We start from the raw sequence: 24,624 nt of genomic DNA, 5'->3' as shown, positions 1-24,624 counted from the left end.
GCTAATGTTCTTTTGTTGGCTGCACCCCAGTCCGTGCTCAGGTCTAAATAACTGACACAGCCGCGAGCTGCTCTTAAGACTGATTTGATCAAAGGCACTGAAGCTCTGCTGACTACAAATTGTCCAGGAAAACAAGCACAGGAACTTGGCTAATGTCGGTGACAAAAGCAGAGTGCAGAGTTGAACCTGTGAGGCCACCTCACTGCCATCTCCCCCCACCCTTTTATTTTGAATTGATTTAATATTTGGAGTGCCAGTTCTTGCATGAAATGGGCCCTCAGCAAGGAGCTGCTGGGCCTCCTTGTGGTAAACAGGCAAAATGAAATTAAAAGGAGGCTGATGGCTTTAAAAAAAATGTGCCTGTTTATTAAAACTTAGAACTACAGAAGATGAGGCCTCAGGGTAAGCCGAGGGCATGCGTGACAAGCCAGAGGTAGCTCTAACAGTGCTGTGTAACAAGGTGTTCCTGTGGACACGAGGTACCCTCGAAAGAGCCCAGGGGCTCCGCACCCAGGGATTTTTTAAACTCTCCTGGGGGTGCTTGGTTGGTGCGCTTTGGATCCTCTGGCCCACTGGTCCTTGTCTGGGTCACTGAGAGCTCTGTAAGATGGTGCAGTCCTGACCAATCATTTTGGAACACAGCAGTCTTACTGGGTGGCTCATTTCCCAGTCGTAGTTCCAGTTGCTGTCATCACACCAGGATGTGACTTTTCTAGAAGATTCTTACTCTAGCACCTCCTTACCACCCCCTTTTCCCTGTTTAGTAGCCATATACATACACTTAAACAACTGTACATTCAACTCAATAACTTACCATATTAATCATATAACAACTCATTATATTACTTAACAATCCATAATAACTTATAATTAACCATCAATAACTCCGCCTGTGAAAGTGAATTTATTTATAACATCCTGAGTGTCTCCCTTTGTGCTCCCAGTGCTTCTGGTCTGGTTTGGCTGAGAAATTTGTCCATCATACCTCTGTTCTGTTTCCTATCATTCCAATCCGTGGCCCTTTCCCACTGCTTGGCATTTGAATACTCTGATTATTTGACTGGATAACTTACATCTTGCACTTCATCACATTCAATTGTGTTAATCACACTCTGTCCTGTCATGAGTTTCTGGAACACATTTCCAAGCCTTCCAGCTGTAGCCCAAGGGAAGCTGTTTCTGTCTTGCATCACAAAACTGGCTGTTTTATTTCAAAGACAGCCCTTTACAAAGGACTTGCTGCATGCAATAACATCTGAGGGGCTGTTTTCCAAGACAGACAAAAAACCCATGAACAAACAGCAATCCAACCAAACAACATATTAAAAAAAGGTACTTTCTTTTTAGCTCGTGCTTTCAGTGTTTTCCAAGCTGGCTTCTTTTTCCACTGCAGTATTTTTCTTTGCACAGAAACAACCCCTTGCCAGATGATGTGACGTAACAAGGAAAACACAACTCACACACAATGGATATATTAAAGCTAAACATGCAGACTCCCATTATCACAATCATCATCATTTATGTTGCTGTTCATTTTTATGTCAGATTGTTTTCAGAAGGGTGAGAAGAGTATCTCAGGTCCCCTGGCTAGTTTGACACCATAGCCACTTCTTATGTCTCTTATTAGCTGTCCTTCCTGTAGTTCCTCTGCCTATTTGTTGCTCCTGGATCTCTGCCTCCTTCACCTGATTTTTATCTTTTTCTGCATTTGTGGGGATTATTGTGTTGGTGGTTTTTTTTGCTGTTGTTTTTTTTTTTTTTTCTTGGTGCTTGTTTTGTTTGCCTGTTTTATTTGGTCACAGTTTTACTTTTGTTTTCTGCTTTTTGGGTTTTTTTTAATCCATTTAACAGCAGAGATGACCTTGTGATTTGTATGGTGAAGTTTTGATACACAGGTGTTGCACATAAAGGTTGTTTTTGTTTTTAAAAGTAATCTCAGACACACACCTACAAGCCCCTGTGATTGGAGACCTGAGTGCTCTCAGACAGCAAATTGTGCATGAACAGGAACCTTGTCGTTCCTATCTCCATTACACATGGCAAAATGTAAAGTGGCTGGAATGGTGCCAATTCTAGCCTTGCTTTTGCCTTCTTTTGCTGACGTGCCATAAAACCGTGCCAGAGTCATCAATGAACTGGGTTCTCCCAGGATGGGGTGTGCAGGGATGATCCCTCAGCTCCTGTGTGCACCTGGTGTGCACCAGGCCAGGCACGCGACCGTCATCCACAGCCAGCCTCTGTCTGCAAAGAGAGCAGGGAGCTGCAGCTCTGAGGAGCTCCGGGCTTAGGGAGCAAACAGACCAAATCCCTGATTCATATCAGTCACTTCACTTGAGGGTTTTCTGCTGGTGGATTTTTATCTTCCTGCCCAGAGCTGGAAAAAAAGAACCCTGGCAGTTTGCTTTTGCTGTGAAGAGACTCTTGTCAACAGGTTCCAGGGCTGCTTCTTCTTGGAACTAAAAGCAGAGCAAAACTCTTCTGTTGGTCACATCAAACCAACATAAGTTTCATGAGTCTGTGAAAGATATAAGAATGTAAATATTATTTCATATTACTGTCCTTACTGTTTTCTATTCCAGTGGAGTAATTAGGTCATCATTCACTATATCAAATAACTGGAATAAGCTCTGGAAAAGGAGGTTTATTTAAAACTAAGATTGTTAAAACTACATTTCAAAAAAGGGCAGGAATTCCATGAAGAAAATGATGTGGTAAAAAAAGAGTTATTTAAACTTCTCAAAGTCCTTGGATAATGGAGCCCTGAACCCCTGTCATGTGCAGTGCAGCCTTGGTGGTCCCTTTGAGCCCAGGACTGCCAAGGGTCAGGGCTGGGATGAGCCTTCACCCCAAACCGGCTCCAAGACTGAGTGGGAATCAGTCCAGAACTGAGCTCACACAAAGAGCAAAGCCTCAAGGCCAAAGCCAGACCTTCATCAGGTTGGATTTCTTTAAACACGGAACTGAAACAAATTTGCTTGTGCGGTAACATCACTGTTACCATGAAACTTTACATGAGCTACTAAATAAGCAGTGTCCTGTCCTGAACTGTGTTGCCCAAATACTGTTGAGAACTTGCTGTGCCTCTGCCCTGTGCCCCTGGGGCTGCTCCTGGCCAGGCAGCCTCAGGGGGAGCCAGCACTGGCTGCAGCCCCAGCGGCCCCCCAGGACAAGGCCCAGCAATGAAGAGGCCAAGGAAAGCACTGGGCAGCAGCAGAACCCTCAGCAGAGTTCTTTGGACAACCATGCACTGGCCACAGCTCCACTGCAGCATGGCTACGAGTCAGGCTACCAGTGCTATGAGCAGAGCTACAAGAAAAGTGGAGAGAAAAATCAGCTACTGACCATCTGCTCTCGTACAGCTTCCGAATGCCAAGATAGCAGCCCATCAGCACAAGTGGCACAGTGAACAGTGTCACCACCGTGCCTATCATGCAGGACCTGTGCACATGCTGTGGGCAGACAATTCCTGGGGTGCTCGGTGGATTCAGGGCATTTGTACTGGACTTGCCAAGTGTTTCTGTGGGAGCAATGGGCAGCGTGAGCCCGCGCTGTGCTGCACTGCTGAGCTGGCAGCATGATGGATACGGCCAGGACGTTCTCTGTTTGCCCAGAGCTGGGGCCTGCAGGCACCTTGCCGCCCCTTGGCACAGGCTGTGCCACCCAACAAAGCCCAGCAGGCCGGCAGGAGAGCCCGGGGCCAGCGCAGCTGCTTGGGCCGTCGCTGCTTGGAGGGACAGGGGCCAAACCCATCCCTGAGCAGCCCCTGCCAGCCCTGGCCCTCCCTGCCCTGTGACAGCTCCCCCAGCCCAATGGGGGACAGACCGTCATCAATTCTATAGCCAGAAAACGAATCGTCCCTGTAACTGTGTGCTGCTTTTCTTCCCTGCAGTTGGTCCCAGAAACATCCCTCACACTGCTGGAAATGCCTACACATTGTCTGATCAGTCCCTATGGTTTTCCAGTGTGCTTTCAGAAATTTTTCCAACAAGTCCACCAATAAATTCCAGGTTACCTCTGTGAATTGCACACTGCAGTTTCTTTCATTTTTTTCCCAATACCTGGAAGTTCCTGTATTTAGTAATGGCCTTGAGGAACTCTGATTCTATTCAATCATGTTATTTTGTATTGAGACAGATGAAACAGCCTTTTTGGTTTTGGTTTTGCCAGGTCTGGTTTTTCTCTTAGCATTATGGTTTACTTGTTATCTTCAGGTAAACTTTTTTTTTTTTTTTTTTTTAATTGTTTCCCAAGCAGTTATATTGACAATCTGTCATTCACATCTTAGTTAATGTTCCAAATATGAACAATTCTGATTCTCTTTTGCTAGGAATATAAAGATCTCCGAAATCTACATTTTTAATTTTGATGACACTGTCACTCCCCACTCCAAGCTTTGACAAGGGGGTGATGCTTTCTGAAACTTCCACTGCCAACTTTTATGGTGATCCATTTGGAAATGTCCCTGAGGATAGGTAGAGTTATTTGGGAAGTGCTTGGCTTAACCTGGGTAATGGATTATTATTTTTAGTGATATAAACCTGTACTGCTACAAGATTCACAACCACAGTCCTGATTTGTGGCTCACTGCATGGATGCCTGTCTGAATTAAAACAATGTTTGTGAGGCAGCTGAAGAGCTTAGACCTCAGAGATCAATATTCCTGGGAGGAGGAGGAGGAAGGAAGGATAAAATCTTGTTTCAAAGTCTGTTTCTTCAATCCTAGGATGCCAGAAGTATGGTAGACTACACCTGTCTCCAAATGTCATTCAAGTACAGAAAAACCCTCTGCAGTGCCAGAACACCAGGACAAATTATTTGACATTTTGCCTCACAATGCATCAACATTAATTCTAGTGAATTCTTAATTGCAGTCTGATTAGAGCAAATCAACATGGTGTGAATAGCGACAAGAATTTGCTTGTGAACAGATGATTATGTCCCACTCAATAATGAGCAAAATTTGCCTTGACTTGGAAGAAAGTAGACAGGGAGCAATGCAGTATTTGGGTTTTATCCAGTGATAAAATGGGGCAAGAAGCTGTAACAACTTACCTGTTTTACAGAACACAAGTACTGATAGAGCCAAGAGTACACCCACACAAGAAAGGGATTTTCAGGACATTCCTTTATTTCTTAACATGCAATGGGCAGCAAAATGCTGCCATTGGTCTGAACTGGAAACCGTGTTCCTCTCCAGTTTCTCCTTGAGCACACTGTGTGTTATTTGCAGACTTCACTGCCCAGCCCATCAATCCTCTCTTGGCCATTTGCTAAATGGCACAACTACCAAAATACAGGTGCCAGCATAATCAGCCCAGCACTAATCCAGCACTGCTTTGATGCTGCACAGGAGCACAGAATGGCTTGGGTTGGAAGGGACATTTAAAGTCCATCTCGTCCCATGCCCTGCAGTGAGCAAGGACACCTTTAACTAGGTCAGGCTGCTCAGAGCACGAGCTTGAATGTCTGCAGGGTTGATGTCCACCACTCTGGGCAACCTGTGCCAGGGTTTCAATACCTACAGTTTTAAAGAATGGGTTTCTTTTGTCTCATCTGAATCGACCGTCTTTTAAATTAAAACCAATCCCTCCTCGCTCTGGTCACAAAGGGTCCTACTAAAAATTCTGTCCCATCAGTTTTACCCTGAAGGTACTGAAAGGCAGCAATCAGGTCTCCCTGGAGTCTCCTCTCTTCCAGTCAGAACAGCCCCAGCTCTCCCAACCTATCTCCAAAGCAGAAGGGCTCCAGCCCTCACAGCATTTTGTCCCTTCTCTGGACTAGACCCAACAGAACATGTCCTTCATGTATTGGGGACCAGAGCTGGATGCAGTACTCTTGTCGTGGTAGAGATGGAGACAATGCAAAGCAACACACTCCATTTCCAGAAGGCTTCAAAGCCTGTTTTTATTCTAGCATGCATGCTTTTCCTACATTCTTACAAAGCGTGTAAGTTTACTCATTGGTCACAAGAGACAAGCAAAGTACTTATTGGAATAGGCAGTTGCAGGTTTCTCTTATTCATCCTTCTTTCTTGGTTTATATGTCAATGCCCTTGGTAGAAAATTCTTTTGGGGTAAACATGGATCCTCTTATCAAACTTCTCTCTGGCTCACCAAAGTTGCTGTAAATTGCGTGAATCTTTTAAATTAGAGGGTTTTGGGAAAGCTGCAAAAGGCAGGCCTCAGAGACAGCAAAACTGCGACTAAAGCTAAGTAGTAAGATTTGTCAGCAAAAAGATTATATAAGAAGTAGACAAGTTAGGAAAAATGGAACAATGGTCTGTGTATTAACACGTGGCTAGAATAACTCATTAAGCTACAGAAAAGTATATCTAGCAAGATATTAGGAAGTTCTAAGCTTACTAATGGAGCTCTGTGCATTGGGTTTTAAGGCTTAAAATACAAGTAGGTATTGTATTGTATTGGAAAGAAGCAAAGATTTTTTTAAACAAAGGTACGTGTGCTTATAGTGGTTGGATAAATCTATTGTCAGTATGCTTTTGCTTTGTATGACTGGTCAAAATCTTTTAAAGTATGTTGTAACATTAAGTTCTTTGTCTGCTGTCGGGGATGTGAGCTGCTGGCATCTACCCATTGTCACAACCATGTAATGAGACTGATGCTAGAAAAGAAACAGCTCAAGCTGTGTTCCTCAGCAGCCCTGTTCCATTCCAGATTTGTACATAGACCCCGGCCAGCAATATAAAACATCATCCACAGTACTCCAGGTGGAGTCTCACCAGAGCAGAGTGGTGAAAACACCTCCTTCAACCTGCTGGGCATTTTTCTTTGAATACACATGGCTGACACATGTCCAGCCTCTCCTCTAGCTGCAGCCCCAAGTCCTTCTTGGCCGGGCTGCTCTCCATCCCTCCATGCCCCAAGCTGTGAGATCAGCTGGGCTGGGACTGTGTCACAGCCCTTGGGCAGAGCTGCTGGGCAGGATGAGCTCACTCCCAGAGGAGGCAGAACCCACTCTGCAGGCAACTCCAGCCTGGCCATGAGGTCACAGCAGGCTCTGGGGTCACAGCAGGCTGAGGGCACAGCAGGCTCTGAGGTCACAGAGGTCCCAGAGCCCCGTGGTTGCAGAGCACCACAAGGCCCCAGCAGGCAGTCCTGGAGCACAACTGCTGCGGCAGCAGCGGCGGTGGCAGCAGTGGTGCTGACATTGGGACAGCGGCCTCAGGACAGTGGTGGCAGCGAGAGCGGCGGGACTGGCACAGGGCAAGGCACCATGGCCCTTGCTCTGCGCCTCCTCCTCCTGCTCCTCCTGGCCGTGGCCCTGCCTGCCAGGGCTGCCCAGGCTGCTCCGCTGCAAGCGCGGGGAGCAGGTGAGCCGGCAGCCTGGCTGCCCTTTCCCAGGACAGCGCTCCCTGCTCCCCGGGAAGGGCCTGGGGATGGTTTTCCCCTGGGCTTTAGGGAGGGTTTCCTCTGATGGAGGGAGAGAGCCCCCCTGGGCCCTGGGCTGCGCCAGCCACCCCTCCAGGGATGTTGCAGAGCGTCTGTAAAAGGGTGGGCAGTGACCAGGTCCCAGCCCAGAGTTCCCAAGGCTCTTTCCAGCTTTGGCTGTGTCCATTGCCACCTGGCTCCCACAGCCTTACTGATCCTCTGTCAGTTCCCAGTTCCCTGAGGCAGAAGGGGATCCCAGCACACCATGGAAATGGTTCTTGTCTGTGCTCCCTTCTAGATTGGGATCATGACTTGGGTGATTTGGAAATGCTCGTAAATTACGACTTCAAGACCTTTCCAGATGCTGAAGGCAAGTTCTCAATGTACCTTTCCTGACAGAATAATCAGTATCAATCTGGCAAGAGCTCCCTTCTGTCCTAAGTTCCTCTGAAGGTTGATGGATTCAGGAAAATTTGCCCTGCTCCTTTCTCAAGCCCTGAGTGATCCCACAGGATTGCTGTCAGTAGGAGGAAGGAGCATTTAGCTGTCCATCTTCCTCTTCTGTGCAATGCCAGAGTGTCCTTCTGTGTGCTCTGTGCAGCCCCAGAGAAGAGCAGAGAGGGAAGGGGCCGGGCCCAGGGCTGTGCCCTGGAGCTGAGCCTTGGGTGCAGCCTGAGGATCTCCTGCAGCACCACGGGAGCTGTTCTGTCCTGCCTTTCTTGCAGCTGAACCAGTTGGTGAAGGTGGTGCAGCTTCCCAACCCATCCCCATCACTGAGCCTCTGGGAGATGGTGAGGGTAGGTCAAGGCCTTTCCCCTGCGAGAGCTGCCAGCTCAGAGCCAAAAGTTCAGCCAGGGGGGCATCGCTGCAGGTGCCAGGGCAGAACCATGCACGTGTGTGCCCTGGCCCTGGGCCATCCCCTCACCGCTCCTGGGGCTCAGTGCTGCCCATGCAGATCTGCAGCGATGACAGAAGCTCCTGTGGCTGTTGAGTTACAGGTGTGGCTGCAGGGAGGACTTCTCCAGCTCCTTTTATGGCTACTGCCCGCAAGCCCAGCTCCCATCGCAGGGGTGAGTAGTGTGTCTCTGCTGACTCCACAGGCTGAGCACTGGTTTTGTAAAATCCACTGAGAAATGGAAATGTTTTGCACTAAGGTCCTCCAACAGGGAACATAAAAGCTCCAGGATACAAGAAGCACCATGAGCCATCTGAAAACATGAGGCAAATGCTGAAGGAAATGGAACAGGCAGGACAAGGTGGGTGATTTCTCTCAGGCTTCCCCTGGGACTCAGCAGCCAGGGGCGTTCCCTGCACATCTGGACAGGCTGTGCCCGACACAGCTGGAAAAGATTCATGGCAGCCTCGCTGCCCCGCTGCTGCTCTCACGGCCTGCAGGGCTGTTTCCCAGCCTGGGCTGGCTGCAGCTTCTCCCCAGCCTCTGCAGGAAGGCATTTGCCACCAGCTGACAGGGAGCCCAAACTGCAGCACGGGCCTGACATGCCCTGCAATTTCCCACTCACTGGGTTGATCAGAAAGGGCACCTGTTTGGAGAGCAGAGAGCTGTGGCCACCCAAATAGTTTTTAGAGATTTCCTAATTCTTAACCATTACTTTGACATTCACTGCCTCCTGAAGATGCCACCTTCCTGCTGGGGAACAGCCCCACCTGATCCAGCTGTCCCTTTTCCTTTCCCCAGAGATGGAAGGAGAGGCTGTGCTGAAGGCTGAGTTTCCCAGAGGAAGCAGTGGCTCACTGGCAGCCTCTGCTGCAGGAAGGGAGGCGCTGCCAGGCACAGTCACAGGAGGTAATTGCTGTGCCTCTGGGCCTGAGCCCTGCTGAGCCTTGAGCTGCCCTCTCTGCTACTTGGCAGAGCGGGCACAGCCCGGACAAGGCTGGCACAGCCCAGAGGAATTGTTATACTCAGGGCACTCAGGGTACTGAGCAGTCCTGCTGGGGTCCCTCCATGGGAGACACATCCCGAAACCTGGGAGTGACTGCACGGGGTGCCCATGGTGGGGAAAGGGCAGAGGGGGAGAGGAAGGCTCCAGTGTGTCCCGACAGGGCCTGGGTATGAGCCCTTGGTCTGGGGGAGCAGTTGCAACAGAGGGAGGGAGAGAGGGAGTGCAGGAGGGAAGGAATGGTTCTGGCACTACTTGCTGCACTTATCCCCAGGACTTTAGGGTTGTTTCCCTCTGTGGGAGGGAGAGGGCCCCATGGCCCTTGGGGTACTCATGCCACCCCTCCCAGGGATGTTGCACAGGGCCTGAAAAGAGATTGGAGAGCTGCCAGGAGCCAGCCTTGAGTTCCCCAGACCCCGGTGCAGCTTTGGCTGTGTCTTTTCACATCTGGATCCAATGGCCTTACCTGAACCCCTTGCAGTGCCCAGTTCCCACAGGCAGAGAGGGATCCCAGCACATCAGGAACTGGTTCTGGTCTTTGCTCACTTCTAGACTGGTATCATAAGATGGCTTATATGGAAAATCTGGTGAATGATGGTTTGGAGAATCTAGATCGTGGTGGAGGCAAGTACTCCGTGTGTCTTTCCTAAAAGAATAATCAATGTCATTCTGACAAGAGCTCACTCATGATCCATTCACCTTAACATTATCTCAGGGCTGAAAGATTCTGGAAAACTTGCCCTGCTCCCTTCTAGAGCCCAACAGTGATTCCACAGGATCACTGTCAGTGGGAGGAAGGAGCATTTAGCTGCCCATCTTCCATCCACGTACAATGCCAGTGTGTCCTTCTGTGTGCTCTGTGCAGCCCCAGAGAAGAGCAGAGAGGGAAGGGGCCGGGCCCAGGGCTGTGCCCGTGGGCTGAGCCTTTCACAGCTCCTTCGCTGGCCCCAGGGAGCCTGAGCTGCTCCTGCTGCTGCTGCCAAGCCCTGGCCTCCACTGGGGCTGGGTTTAGAGCTGCTGGCAGCTCCAGGGAGTCCTTTCTCCCCTGACTGCCCCGCAAGGAGCTCCTTCCTTCCCAGTGCGGGGCCACCGCTGGCTCGTGGTCCCCCTGCCCCTGCTCCTGAGTGGAAGGCAGAGCTGAGGGAATTCCTTGGAGGGCATCAATCCCCCAGGGCCACTCACTGCCACTCCAACCTGAGGGAGACGTGCCACACCTTTCTGTTAAGGTCCTCCTAGAGAGAAGAACCAAGGCAGAGGAGACAGGAAATCCCTGGAGGCTGCCAAACATCTGGACCAAATGCTGAGTGATCTGGAGAGACAGCGTGGTGGGTGCATTTCCCTCCCCCTTCCCCTGGGACTCAGCAGCCAGGGGTGTTCCCTGCACATCTGGACAGGCTGTGCCTGGCACAGTGGGAAGGGATCCATGGCAGCCTTGCTGCCCCGCTGCTGCTCTCATGGCCTGCAGGGCTGTTTCCCAGCCTGGGCTGGCTGCAGCTTCTCCCCAGCCTCTGCAGGAAGACATTTGGCACCAGCTGACATGGAGCCCATACTGCACCATGGCCCATGCACACCCTGACATCCCCTGCAATTTCCTGGTCTCCAGGCAGATCAGGAGAGGTGGTGTTTTGGAGAAGGGAAGGTTCTTTCTACTTCCAAAAGTTCATCTGATTTCCTGATCATTCTCCATGACTTTGACCAGTATTGGGTCATGAAGATGGCACCTCCCCGATGGGGAAGAGTCCCATCTCATCCAGCTGTGCCTTTTCTTTCTCAAGCCATGAACCAAAAGTCTGTACAGAAGGTGGCTGTTCCAGAAAGAAGCAGTGGCCTAGTGCCAGCCTTTACTGCAGGAGGGCAGGAAGTTCCAGGCACTGGCACAGGAGGTAATTGCTCCAGTGTGTCCTGACAGGGCCTGACTCTGTCCCCTGGGGCTGGAGGAGCTGTCACAGGGCAGGGAGGGCCAGGGCTGGCAGGGGCTGCTCAGGGATGGGTTTGGCCCCTGCCCTCCAAGCAGCGACGGCCCAAGCAGCTGCGCTGGCCCCGGGCTCTCCTGCCGGCCTGCTGGGCTTTGTTGGGTGGCACAGCCTGTGCCAAGGGGCGGCAAAGTGCCTGCAGGCCCCAGCTCTGGGCAAACAGAGAACGTCCTGGCCGTATCCACCGTGCTGCCAGCTCAGCAGTGCAGCACAGCGCGGGCTCACGCTCCCCATTGCTCCCACAGAAATGCTTGGCAAGACCAGTACAGATGCTCTGAATCCACCGAGCACCCCAAGAGTTTTCTGCCCCCAGCATGTACGCAGATCCTGCATGATAGGCACGGTGGTGACACTGTTCACTGTGCCACTTTCTGTGGTCCTGTTCTGTTTCGGGTTCCGGTGGTGGAAGGAACAAAAACAGTAAGTTGTTGCGGATTTCTACCCTCCAGCATCTTCAAAGGCTGCTGATAGTCAGGGAAGATTCCCAGTGAGGCTGCAGTGGAGTTGTGGCCAGTCCATGGCTGTGCAAAGAACTCTGCTGAGGGTTCTGCTGCTGCCCAGTGCTTTCCTTGGCCTCTTCATTGCTGGGCCTTGTCCTGGGGGGCCGCTGGGGCTGCAGCCAGTGCTGGCTCCCCCTGAGGCTGCCTGGCCAGGAGCAGCCCCAGGGGCACAGGGCAGAGGCACAGCAAGGTGGGGAGGAGAAAGAGCAGGGACGAGATGGCCCCTGGAAGGCAGAGGCGCTCTGGGGCCCGCTCCTGGCCAGGGAGCCTGCCCAGAGCCGTCCCCTGCTCGCCGGGGCCTCGAGGGGCAGCTGTCCAGCTGGGTCAAGGTGTGCCAGCCGCTCCAGCCGAGCTGGGGAGCCTTGCCAGCTCTGGGCCCTGCTGTGCAGGAGGGTCCCTGTGTGCCACTGGCAGCTGGGGCCTCAGCCACTGCTCTCTCCACAGCAGCGCTGCCGCAGCTCCAGCATCCCGGCCGAGAAGGCGTGACTCCCCCTCGCCCCCAGGGAGCCCAGAGAGCGTCGGGTCTGGCAGCTCTCAGACATCGCCTCAGCAGCAGCAGCTGCCCACGAAAGCAGAGCCCCAGCGCTCCGTGCCTCCCCCACGGCCCCCCAGACCGGTTGTGATGCAGAAGCTTCCCGAGATCCCCCCACCTCCTCCCCTCCCAAGCCCCCCGCCCTGGTCCATCTAGGACTGGAAGTGGGCCAGCCATGGCAGGGCACGGGCCACCAACAGCTTGGGGCACCTGCTCTCCTTTAAAAATAACACCCTTACCTATGCACAACAGCCACAGTCACTTTTCATACTGTTCTACCTTCAACAGGAAGGGCTGAAGATTCTTCCCTGTTCTGTTTCATCCTTTACCACTTAGATTTTCATACAGTTGGCTGCTGGCTGCATCTCTTAAAGGCTTTATTAGCATTGCATGTTTTACCCCACCTATCAGGCAAAAAAAATAAAAAAATATTATTCAGTTTAGACTTTGTTTTTAGTGTGGTTGGGCCACTCACATTTTGAGCAATTAATTTTCCATAATACTTCTTCCTTTTTCCTTACTATTCATAAAAAGTTAATCTGGACATAAAAATCACCACAATTACTGAGACTTCTCTCAAAGCCGAGGGGAACCTAGCACAAAATATTCTCCCTGTGTACTGCACAACAAGAAATATTCAGAGGAAACTAGAGTGGCAGTTGAGGCTTGTGGAACTCCCAGAATAATGAGCCTGCAGAGGAGGCAAAGAGCCCTAGCCTTGGTTGAGGGAACTTCTCCTCACAGACTCCTCTGAGAATGTGGCACTCCAGGAGGGGAAAGCTTTTAAACCTTTGCCTTACCTTCCTCCTGTGCTAAAATGTAAGGCTCTTCCTGAGAATAAACTGAGCTATAAAATATTCTTCATTCCTCAACAAAGCTACTCAGGTTTTCGATTTATCTTAAAAGAGCAAAACCAAATGGGGCCAGAAATTTCTCATCAAAGCCTGTTTGCAGAGAAACCCCACCATAGGAAAGAAAATATTTATTAGCATCAGTTCACTCAAAAGAAACCCAGCCCTGAATTGAGCAGCGCTTTAAATGAACTTGAATTCACTTTCCTCACATATCAGCTGGTTTGGTTTGCTCTTTTTTTGTCCTAGAGAGAATATTCAAACTATTTGCTCTTGACAGGACTCCTTGGATGGTACTCAAACCTGGTTCCTCATGATGCCTTGTCTGGCCTGTTAATGCAGCCTGTTAGCAGCACCTGGCTTTGCCACCCTGCTCATGGTAGCGGGGCACGGCTGGTGCCATGGTTCCCTCTGGTGACACGGTCCCCTCTGGTGCCATGGTCCCCTCTGGTGCCCGTCCTGGTTTGTGGCATGTCCGTGCTGGTGGAAGATCCCTGCTTGTGCTGCTGACTGCGTTCAACAAGGCCGGTCCTACTCGCCAGCCAAAGAGAGACTAAAGTCACTGCTTTGGGCAGCTCCTTTGAGCGAGTTTAACGCTTACTCATCTCTATGCCAGACCCCTGAAAAGCCACACAGCAACACCATAAAGTCAGCTCATCGACAGAGGTGAGCAGGTCTGAGCAAACAGAAGGTCGGCTTTCAAGCACATTGGGTTTTTAATTTAGTGGAAGCACTCACTCGTTCACGAGCCTTACTTGTCCAAGTGGATTGTGCGATGCTGCTGTCTTGCTTGCGTTCAAGAGAAAGCAGAGGGGAGAAAGGAGTTAAGAAATGAGAGACGCACCTGGGGCGCAGGCTCGGCAGCCAGACGGAGCAGGGCAGCACCGGGCTGCTTTGCCGGAATCCCTTTTGGTGCCGGACAAAGGCGGACGCTGCTCGGCGAGCGGCGCTGGAGCGGCGGCGGCCCCGCCCCGCCCGTCCCGCCCCGCCGCGGGCCGGGGCCGAGCGCTCGGCCGGGCGGGCGCTCGGGATGCTCGGGCAGCGCCGCGGGCCGGGCGGGCGCGATGGAGCCGCCGGAGGGCTGGGACCCCTACGGGCGGCCGGCCCGGCGCACGCAGTGGATGGTCAGCGCCCTCGCCTCCCACTACGGGCTGGAGCACGGCGTGGAGAACGAGATCGCCGTGCTGGCCACCGGCCTGGACCGCTACCTGCAGGAGATCTTGCAGCGCCTGGGCCGCGCCGGGGCGGGCCGCATCCCCGGCGAGGACTGCCGCACGCTGTGCCGGGTGCTGGGGCTGGAGGAGGCGGCGGAGCCCGAGGAGTGCGCGGGGCTGTGGGACGGGCTCTCGGCCGAGCTCACCTTCCGCCAGTTCCACGCGCGGCTCTGCGGCCACTTCAGCACCCGCGCGGGGCCGCGGCTGCCGCCGGGCCGGGAGAGCGAGCACATCGAGACCCAGATCCACCTGCGCAGCCCCCGCCGCCGCCGCCGCCGCCGCGCCGACCCCGCCGGCCGCGGGGCCGCGGGCAGCGCCGAGCGGCGGCCGCCGGGGCCCCGCTGCCGAGAGCGCTGCGAGGAGATGGTGGCGCTGGAGCGGCCGAGGAGCGCATGGCCAGGCTGCGGGAGGAGAACGGCACCTGCGGGAGCTGCTGGAGCACATGCGCGCCGCCCTGCAGAGCAGCGGGGCGCGGTGCCTGGCGCTGCAGGTGAGTCCGGGCCGGCTTCTGCACCGGCCTCCCGGGGGCGGCTCGGCCGGGCCCGAGTGCTGCAGGAGAGATGCTGCTCTCGGAAAGTCAGTGCTATAAATTGAGGCGAATCATTTGATTCAGCCTTTTAAGATCAATTAATAATTTTATTAATTACAGCAAGCGATAGCAAGCAAACAGCGCTGGGTGCAGCTGGGGAGTCTGCGCTCTGCCATGGGGTGACACCCTTCCTTCTCTTCAGTCCCTTTTTATACTTTCCTTTTTCGTATCTTCTCTGCGTTGTGCTGGCAACAGTTGATTTCACAAGAGGGGTGATGGGTCTCCTCTGCTGCGGTTATCCAGCCAGTTCCAGCCAGTCCTGCAAGATCTTTCTTTTTTTTTCCATACATAGTTATCACATTGTTTTACAGTATTTGCTTGCGGTTACCTAGCCTTGCCTAATCTTGCAAGTTCCATGCCCCGACCCCCACCCTTTTCCTCTACCCTAATTTCACACTCTTGATGAACAAACAAGGCAATGCAGTTTTTCACATTCCCCCGTTTTTTTTTCTTCTACCATTTTGTTCATCAAATCGTTTTATTTCTTGGTGGGCTAGAATTAAAGTCTCTCCTACTTCAGGATTTCTAGGGAGAGTTTCATATTTGGCTTTGATCAGCATCAGGTGTGCTGCCTTCAATTTTCTTTTTGCTATTCCAATTTTATCTCCTGCTGTTTGCCAATCTGAGGCTATTGTTTTACACTCTCAGTACCTACAGAAATATTCCCTAGGGTAATTGCAATACCCTTTCCCTGGGTTTGATGCTGGACGCATATAAAATCCTATGTTATTAAAACAGGGCTCTACAGGGGCTAGTTTGCATAACCGTGGGGTAAATCTAGGGGGTCTGGATGTTATCTGACTCTGAATTACTCTACTATGTACTCCAGTTATTGTCTACTTAAAGGGTTGGTGCAAAGCTGGGGAACCCTCTCTTTGGTATACAGTACAAAGCACTAACATATTATTTTCCAATAAGGGTGGGGTTATGACCTTGTTTTTATTGCATAATATCTTGTTTTCCCCTCTTGGGTTTGTTGCCTTTCTGGTGTTTCAGAGGCAATCAGACCGGTCGTCTGGGGGAGCCTAGTACTCGGTTGGCAATAGTTGGAGCATTTCAGCATTATTCTATTTGGGGGGGACCTGGCTTTTTCCCCTCTGCCTCGCTCGCCGTCTCCGGTGCTTCAAGCCACGAGGTGAATTATCTCCTCGGCAGCAGCGGTACTCGCCTGGGCGTCCTTTCCCCTGCTCCCGCCTAACTTCATACTGTTCCCAATTTTTATCTTTGACCGGGGGTGGGTCGCACGGGACCCCCTTTAGTTCCCTCTGACAACACCTTTTTAGAATTTGGGCAACAAATGGAGTGGGTTCGTTAGTATGGAAACAAAAGTTTCCTGATGCACTCCTTTGGTGTATATTTTTTACCAGTCCTCAGACTCGAAACAAATCTACTGATTTTTCAATTTTCTTGATTTTAACACAATTTCTGTTCAGACCCCAGTTGGCGGCCTCCCCCCTTGGCAATGGACCTGCCACCGTTCTTGGCAAATTTTACATGCAAAGCACCTGAAAGGACAACAATCACAATCTACCTTATTACAAATTATCAAATAATCTTTAAAATAATTACTAACACACACAAAAGGATAATAAGTATAATCTACCTTATTATAAACTACTAAAAAATTACTAATAAGTAGGTAATTATATCCCTTTTTGTTCTCCTTTGCAACCGACTTAAATGATGCACACAGAGTTCCTAGATTTTTCTTAATGGTAACCTTCAAATTCCTAGGCTGGCTGTCTACTTTCCACTGGTCATCCATGGTGGCTGGACTTTTAACTCGACTGGCATGCGTCCACTCTTTCTCGGCCGTCCGTATCACAGTTCTTGTGGTTTTCTTTCTTCTCAGATTTTACTAAAAGTAGGAACTACTTCATAGGCATATTTAGAATTAGTAAAAATAGTCCCACTTTTTCCTTTCAATAAATTTAGAGCTTTAAGCACAGCATATAATTTGCATGCTTGGGCTGACCAGCTGGGGCTAAGGGGACCAGATTCTACTGTCTTAAATGTTTTCTCATCTATTATAGCATACCCGATTTTTTTTTTTAATTTTTTTTTTTTTTCAGAACTCGAGAGAACTTGTCTACATATAATTGAGCTTCTTCTTTTAGTTTTTCTTCCTCATGATCTGGCTTTATTTTTGTTTGTTCCTTTATCTGTTGGAGGTAAACATGTGTTAGTTCTGTAATTGGTTCTTTATATAAAAAAACACTGGGCCGGGTTTTTCAGGCCCGTGGTTTCTTAACTTAGGAGAGGAGACTAGGATGCCTTCATACGTTAGGAATCTGGCATCCGTTATCTATTTGTCGGCCTTCTGTTGCAAAACTCCATGAATGTTATGGGGAGATAAGACTTAGCTCACTTCCAAAGGTTATCTTCCCAGCTTCCTCTATCAGAAGAGCAGTGGCTGGCTAATGGGATCAAGGAGTTTGGAGAGATATGCTACTGTTTTGGTTTTTTTTTTGTTTTGTTTTGTTTTGTTGTATGTGTTGGGGTTTTTTTGTTTGTTTGTTCGTTTGGGTTTTTTTTTTTGCAATTAATAAATCATCCACATATTGTAATAACACTGTCCCTTCCCCTAAAGAATAACTTGCCAGTATTTGTTCTAAAACTTATCCAAACAGATTTGGGGATTTTGTAAATCTCTGGGGAAGGACTGTCCATCTCAATTTTTTTTTTTTTTTTGGTTTCAGTCCTTGCCTCCCCTCCTTAGGTATAGGATATTGCTTAATTCTGACAGGTATCTCCGGGTTCCTAATAGTTACTTCAAAGGGTTCAATGTTTAATTTTCCTGTACTATTAGGGGAGTACCAAACCTCTGAATTAATCTTTTTCTCATCCTCAGCCTGGAGAGGACACAATTTTACTGTTAGTTCTCCCTTGCTAATCTCTATCCCTATCCCAAATTTAACTATCAAATCTCTTCTCAGTAAATTATAATCTGCTTTTGGAACTAATAAAAATTACTCAATTACTAATTTGGAGTTACTTTCTAAAAGGACATCCTTGATTACAGGTACTCCAAAGGGTTTCCCTTTGGCTCTAATCACTTGTATTATTTCAGATGAAATCTTACACCCTTGGGGAAGGGTCCGGACACTCGGTCTTTCCGCCCCTGAGTCCACAAGGAACTCATATTCTTGCTTCTGGGGACCTATTTTTAATTTTACCAGGGGCTCTGTTCTTTCTCTTGTCCCCAGCAGATAGAGCCCCTGACACCCCTAATCTTCCTTAAACTGCTCTTCATCAGCCATCCTTTGTCGGCATTCCCGCTTCATATGTCCCTTTTTCCCCCAGTAAAAGCAAACAATCCTATCTCCTCCACCTTGTCTTCCTTCATTCACCTGCCGACCAGCTCCCCTCAAACCTCCTGGGTGGCCACCACCCCTTCTTTGGGGAGATTGCCTCTGTCCTTCCCTTACAGCTGCTAACATAATCTTAGACTGCTTCTTGTAGTTCTCATCCTCCCTCCTAACATAAACCTTCTGAGCCTCCCGCAGTAACTCATCCAGCCCCCTCGCTTGCCTCCCTTCTAACTTTTCCAACTTCTTTCTAATATCCATCCACGAGTTTACCACAAAATGAACTTTCAACAGTGTCTCCCCTTCAGGAGTGTTAGGGTCCACTCCTGAATATAACTGAAAGGCTTTTCTCAGCCTCTCCAACAACTCAGTTGATCTTCATCCTTTTTCTGTTGTTCCTTGAATGCCTTTTGTACATTCTGTCCATGAGGGACAGCCTTCCTTATTCCCTGTATTATTATATTTCGCAAATTGCCCATATGGGTATGGTGTAACAGGTCTTGATTATTCCACTGGGGATTCTGTAGGGGCCATTTAGTATCTGCTAATGGTCCCTGCTGATGTTCATCATCCCAGATTCTCATGCCCGTTTCCCTAATCATTCTCCTTTCTTCTGCAGAAAACAAAATCCCTAACATGGATTGCATCTCCTCCCAAGTATAAATATTAGGTCCCAAAAAATGATCCAACCGCTCCACCACCCCTAAAGGATCTTCTAACAAATTTCCGAGTTCCTTTTTAAATTCCCTAGCATTCCCCGAGTTTAATGGGACGGATATGTACCCTATTCCTAGAATCTGGGCAGGCTGTCCTGGTTGCGCTGCATTTGGGTTAGGCACCATTCCCATTCCATGCTCCCTAAGGGGAAATATAGCCAATTCTTGCTTTCCCTTTTGTCGGGTCTGGCTTCGGGTTACTCACCGAGAACCCTCAGGGATACTTTCCTCCAACCTTTCACCTTCTGGACCCTCATCCTCCGATAATTCTTGGGTGGGTGCCGAGGGACCCGGGTGGTCTACTAGCAAAGGATCCGGGGGCGGGGGGTATAAAGGTTGTGGCGGTGGAGGTGGCAATGGAAGAGAGGGTGGTGGTGGCGGTATATAGGGAGGGGGGATACCTGGGGGTAATTCAATTTCTTTTGGCCTCTTTTTCTTCCTCTCGATATTGAGAGCAAATAATTTTGTCCTTGTCTATCCTCTTATCTAGAGGACTGCATATTTACTTTTTTCTAAATTAAGGGGTTCTTTTGAATTAATGTAAATATTTAAGGCCTGACAGATCCAATCCTCAAAAGACCCAAATATCGGCCAATATAACTGATCCCCTCTTAATTGTTTCCCCCCCCAAACTTCCATGCAGTAATGAGCCATTTTTTCTTTATCTTTTCCCTTCCTAGAAGGAAAGGCATTCCAGTATTTAATCATTGAGCCTAATGGACTATTCTCTGAAATATGGGGAAGTTTTACAGGGATTCCCCCACCCATGGGTTCAGCAGGCTTGCTTTTCCTCTGACCCATTTTCTGGAGTGCCTTCTAACACACACACACTTGCTTCCCTCAATTCGTGGCCCAGTCCGTCGCCGGATATGGGAACCGCACTACCATGAGGTCCGCACTTGCCTGGGGAGTCCGAGCTGCCGGCCCCCCTCTCATACACCACACTCGTCACACTGCAGGATTCCCGACCCCCGACCAGGCGGTCCTGTTCTCCCAGAACAGGCCTCCTCCGGACACCAGGTCCTTCGGAAAATACTTACACCATCCGGTATCTTTGCCCGGGGCTTCGTGCACAAAGATTAAGGGGGTCGCCGGCAGTTCTTTGCTTGCTATCGGATTTTAGGTTCATCGGTCGGAGTCCGGGGAGGAGTGTCCCCGTAAGGCCACTGTTAAAGCAAAGGCAGTGGGGCGCCTCCTTAGCGAGGCCCCCTCTCCAGGTGTTCCGATCCGAGTCACGGCACCAAATTTGTTATAAATTGAGACGAATAATTTGATTCAGCCTTTTAAGTTAAATTAATAATTTTATTAATTACAGCAAGCAATAGCAAGCAAACAGTGCTGGGTGCAGCTGGGGAGTCTCCGCTCCGCCAAGGGCTGACACCCTTCCTTCTCTTCAGTCCCTTTTTATACTTTTCTGTTTCGTATCTTCTCTGAGTTGTGCTGGCAACAGTTGATTTCACAAGAGGGGTGATGGGTCTCCTCCACTTGAGGTTATCAGTTCCAGCCAGTCCTGCAAGATCTTTTTTTTTTTGTTTCCATATATAGTTATCACATTGTTTTACAGTATTTGCTTGCAGTTACCTAGCCTTGCCTAATCCTGCAAGTTCTATACCCTGACCCCCACCCTTTTCCTCTACCCTAATTTCACACTCTTGATGAACAAACAAGGCAATGCAGTTTTTCACAGTCAGTGTTTGTCACCCCTCCACTGCTGGACCGAGACCGCAGTTGTTCATTCAGCCTTGGCATTAACTTTTTTTTATAAAGTTGAGTTACAGGGAGGCTTTAAGGAGCAAGGTATGGCACCGGTGTGCCATTAACTATAGTTATGGATAGCACTCTATTTAAAGTGTAGGGGAGCTCAGCTAAACAAACCCACGTGTACAATGCTGCTGCTTCTTCTACTGCATGTGCAGTCAGGATGTGCTGATAGCATTTGCTGGATGTGCACCACCACAGGGTTTTTCCTAAAGTAACAACTTTTGGATTCTTACCTGCACAAGCAGATGCAGTGTCTCCGTCAGAAGTGCCCATAGGAAATATTGGAAGGATGTTTTCTTCAGAGTGTGGTCACAAGAGTTCAGAGTTGGAGCCAGTTCTGCAGGCAGACTGATGAACAGTCTGGGGCTCCTCTGCAGAGCCCCATTAATTCTGGGGCTGGCTTCTGCTGGTTCTGCTATCCTGGCTCGAGTGACACACTTAACAGCAGTTCCATTACTCTGTCATGAAATAGCGTGGAACAGGCAGAGCAGGGAAGGGCAGCATGAACCGATTGTTCTGGCAGCTCTGACCAGGTCTGACCAGGTCTGATTTGATACTCAGCACTCAAAGAACCCTGCTCCACCTGTGACACTTCCACTTGCAGTAGATGACTGTTCTCTTCACAATGTCCAGCAAGGCAGGTCAAAGACACTTTCACCATTTGCATCTAAAAAAGGGAAAGGAAATCAGCAGCAGCCATGAAGTCACCAGTCTGAGGTCCCAGGAAGAATGAAAACTACAAAGAGGAGAGCCCCAGAACACCCCCAGCTGCTCCCTGCCCTCTTCTTCTGAACACAACTTCATTGGAAATCTTTTTCAGCAAACTTCTTGACTCCTAAGTACAGACCATAGTGATGACATTACAGGTATACAGAAACTTGTGCAATAACATAATAGTGAGTAGTTTGAAAAGTGAATGCATAGCTAGGTATTAAAATCTACTTTCCAGATATTTTTTCCTTGTCCTCAGTATTTGGCAAAGGTCAAGTAGTATTAGTTGCTGATCAACTCTATGTGATCAAAAAAAAAAAAAGCCAACAAAGCCCAATCCAGCTACTTTCAGTCTTAATTAAAATCTATCAATTTCTCCCTGCTTTGTGCTCCTGGTCATTACAGGTGGGGCTGCAGGGAGGACTTTCCCTACTCCACGGCTGGATGCTGCACACAAGTCCAGCTCCCACTGCAGGGGTGAGTAATGTGTCCTTGCTCACCCCACAGGCTGAGCTCTGGTTTTGTGCAATCCATTCCTGGAAAATGGAAATATTTCTCTTAAGGTCCCCTGAGAAGAAAGAACAAACCTACAGGAGAGAGTAAGTCCCTGGAGGAATCCAAACATCTGGAACAAATCCTGAGTGATCTGGAGAGACGCCATGGTGGGTGCATTTCCCTCAGCCTTTCCCTGGGACTCAGCAGCTGGGACCTTTCCCTGCACATCTGGACAGTCCCTGCCCAGCACAGTGGGAAGGGATCCATGGCAGCCTCGCTGCCCCGCTGCTGCTCTCACAGCCTGCAGGGCTGTTTCCCAGCCTGGGCTGGCTGCAGCTTCTCCCCAGCCTCTGCAGGAAGGCATTTGGTACAGGGAGCCCCAACTGCACCACGGGCTTGCAATCCCCGGCAATTTCCTGGCCTCCAGGCAGTTCAGGCAGGGCGCTGTTTGTAAAACAGTGGGTCCTGTGGCAGCCCCAAGAGCCTTGGCCTCTTCCTGACCCTTATCTATGTCTTTGACAAGTATTGCATCCTGAGGATGCCACCTCCCCAGTGGGGAATGGTTACACCTGATCCAGCTGACCCTTTTCCTTTCTCCAGAGATGGACCACAGGGCTTTGCTGAACGCAGCACTCTCTGGAGGAAGCAATGGCTCCATGCCAGCCCCCGATGCACGAATGAGGGAGATGCCAGACAGTGCCACAGAAGGTGATTGCTGTGCCAGGCTCAGCCAGCCTGAGCAGTCCTGGTGGGGGCCCTCTGTGGGAGCCACATCCTGAAACCTGGGAGTGGCTGCACGGGGTGCTCAGGATGGGGAAAGGCCGGAGAGGGAGAGCAAGGCTCCAGTGTGTCCTGACAGGGCCTGACTCTGTCCCCTGGGGCTGGGGGAGCTGTCACAGGGCAGGGAGGGCCAGGGCTGGCAGGGGCTGCTCAGGGATGGGTTTGGCCCCTGTCCCTCCAAGCAGCGACGGCCCAAGCAGCTGCGCTGGCCCCGGGCTCTCCTGCCGGCCTGCTGGGCTTTGTTGGGTGGCACAGCCTGTGCCAAGGGGCGGCAAGGTGCCTGCAGGCCCCAGCTCTGGGCAAACAGAGAACGTCCTGGCCGTATCCACCGTGCTGCCAGCTCAGCAGTGCAGCACAGCGCGGGCTCACGCTGCCCATTGCTCGCACAGACGTTATCACTGAAACAGGAATATATGTCCTGGATCCAGTGCGCATCCCAGGAATTGTCTGCCCCCAGCATGTGCACAGGTCCTGCATGATAGGCACGGTGGTGACACTGTTCACTGTGCCACTTGTGCTGATGGGCTGCTATCTTGGCATTCGGAAGCTGTACGAGAGCAGTCAGTAGTTCATTTTTCTCCACAGTTTTCTTGTAACTCTGCTCATAGCACTGGTACCGAACTTGTAGTCATGCTGCAGTGGAGCTGTGGCCAGTCCATGGCTGTGCAAAGAACTCTGCTGAGGGTTCTGCTGCTGCCCAGTGCTTTCCTTGGCCTCTTCATTGCTGGGCCTTGTCCTGGGGGGCCGCTGGGGCTGCAGCCAGTGCTGGCTCCCCCTGAGGCTGCCTGGCCAGGAGCAGCCCCAGGGGCACAGGGCAGAGGCACAGCAAGTTCTCAACAGTATTTGGGCAACACAGTTCAGGAGAGGACACTGCTTATTTAGTAGCTCATGTAAAGTTTCATGGTAACAGTGATTTTACCACACAAGTAAATTTGTTCCCGTTCCGTGTTTAAAGAAATCCAACCTGATGAAGGTTTGGCTTTGGCCTTGAGGCTTTGCTCTTTGTGTGAGCCCTGTTCTGGATTGATTCCCACTCAGTCTTGGAGCCAGTTTGGGGTAAAGGCTCATCCCGGCCCTGACTCTTGGCAGTTCTGGGCTCAAAGGGACCATCAATGCTGCACTGCACATGACAGGGGTTTAGGGCTGGATTATCAAAGGGCTCTGAGAAGTTTAAATTACAGTCTTTTTTTCTACATCGTTTTCTTTACGGAATTCCTTCCCTTTTTTAAAACTTGAAAGTTTGAAAAAGTTGAAAACTTGAAAGTTTGAAAAAAAACCTTATTTTCCAGAGCTTATTCCAGTTATTTGATAAAGTGAATTATGGCCTATTTACCCCATGGCTGAATTAGAAAACAGTAAGTACAATAATATGAAATAATATTTACACTCCTATGTCTTTCACAGACTCATGAAACTTATGTTGGCTTGATGTGACCAACAGAAGAGTTTTGCTCTGCTTTTAGTTCAAAGAAGAAGCAGCCTCGGAACCTGTTGAGAAGACTCTCTTCACTTCATAGCTGAAGCAAACTTCCAGGGTTCTTTATTGAGGAATATAAAATCTATCTTTTCTGTATATATTCCTGACAAGTAACCGATGGAAATTAGGGATTTGGACTCTTTGGGAAGTACTGACCAGTTGGACATTGGCTCTCTGAAGCTCACTCTGTAATAATCAGTCTTTTTCAGAAGAGAATGTTCAGTATCTTCCTGGCATTACATTTATATTTGTATTCAAAAACACATCTTGAAAGAGATTTACAACAGCTCTTTACGGTGCCTTAGTTGACTTCTATCTCTTTCACCATAGGTGCCAATGAAAACCTGGATGGCTCCATTAAAAAAGCTGCAAAGCAGATCCTGGAAAAGGGCGCATACATCTGCTCCCACCCTCTAGACAGGAACTTCTGA

The 24,624-nt window shown here is 49.9% G+C and overlaps 1 protein-coding gene across 1 annotated transcript; it reads left to right on the top strand.

The window, feature by feature from the left end:
• Positions 1–415: 415 nt before the first annotated feature.
• Positions 416–24,624, top strand: LOC146764601 (EF-hand and coiled-coil domain-containing protein 1-like). Its single transcript, XM_085564041.1, has 9 exons — positions 416–479; positions 7,687–7,758; positions 9,839–9,921; positions 13,759–13,808; positions 14,068–14,725; positions 14,757–14,846; positions 20,093–20,126; positions 22,537–22,644; positions 24,524–24,624. Exons 1-9 carry the CDS (start codon positions 416–418, stop codon positions 24,622–24,624), a joined length of 1,260 nt encoding a protein of 419 aa, XP_085420167.1.

The sequence above is a fragment of the Lonchura striata genome, chromosome 32, assembly GCF_050655825.1.
Source record: "Lonchura striata isolate lonStrDom1 chromosome 32, ASM5065582v1, whole genome shotgun sequence".
NCBI lineage: Eukaryota > Metazoa > Chordata > Aves > Passeriformes > Estrildidae > Lonchura > Lonchura striata.
Note: the sequence above shows the minus strand (reverse complement) of the source record. Positions and strands in the feature narration are given on the sequence as shown.

Bases quoted from the DNA above. Each gene is read 5' to 3' on its own strand.
- LOC146764601 (XM_085564041.1), top strand. From the start codon at position 416: ATGCGTGACAAGCCAGAGGTAGCTCTAACAGTGCTGTGTAACAAGGTG. The intron at 14,847-20,092 runs GTGAGTCCGGGC...ATCGGATTTTAG, and splicing joins CGCGGTGCCTGGCGCTGCAG to GTTCATCGGTCGGAGTCCGG. The intron at 20,127-22,536 runs GTAAGGCCACTG...TCCTTTCTCCAG, and splicing joins GTCCGGGGAGGAGTGTCCCC to AGATGGACCACAGGGCTTTG.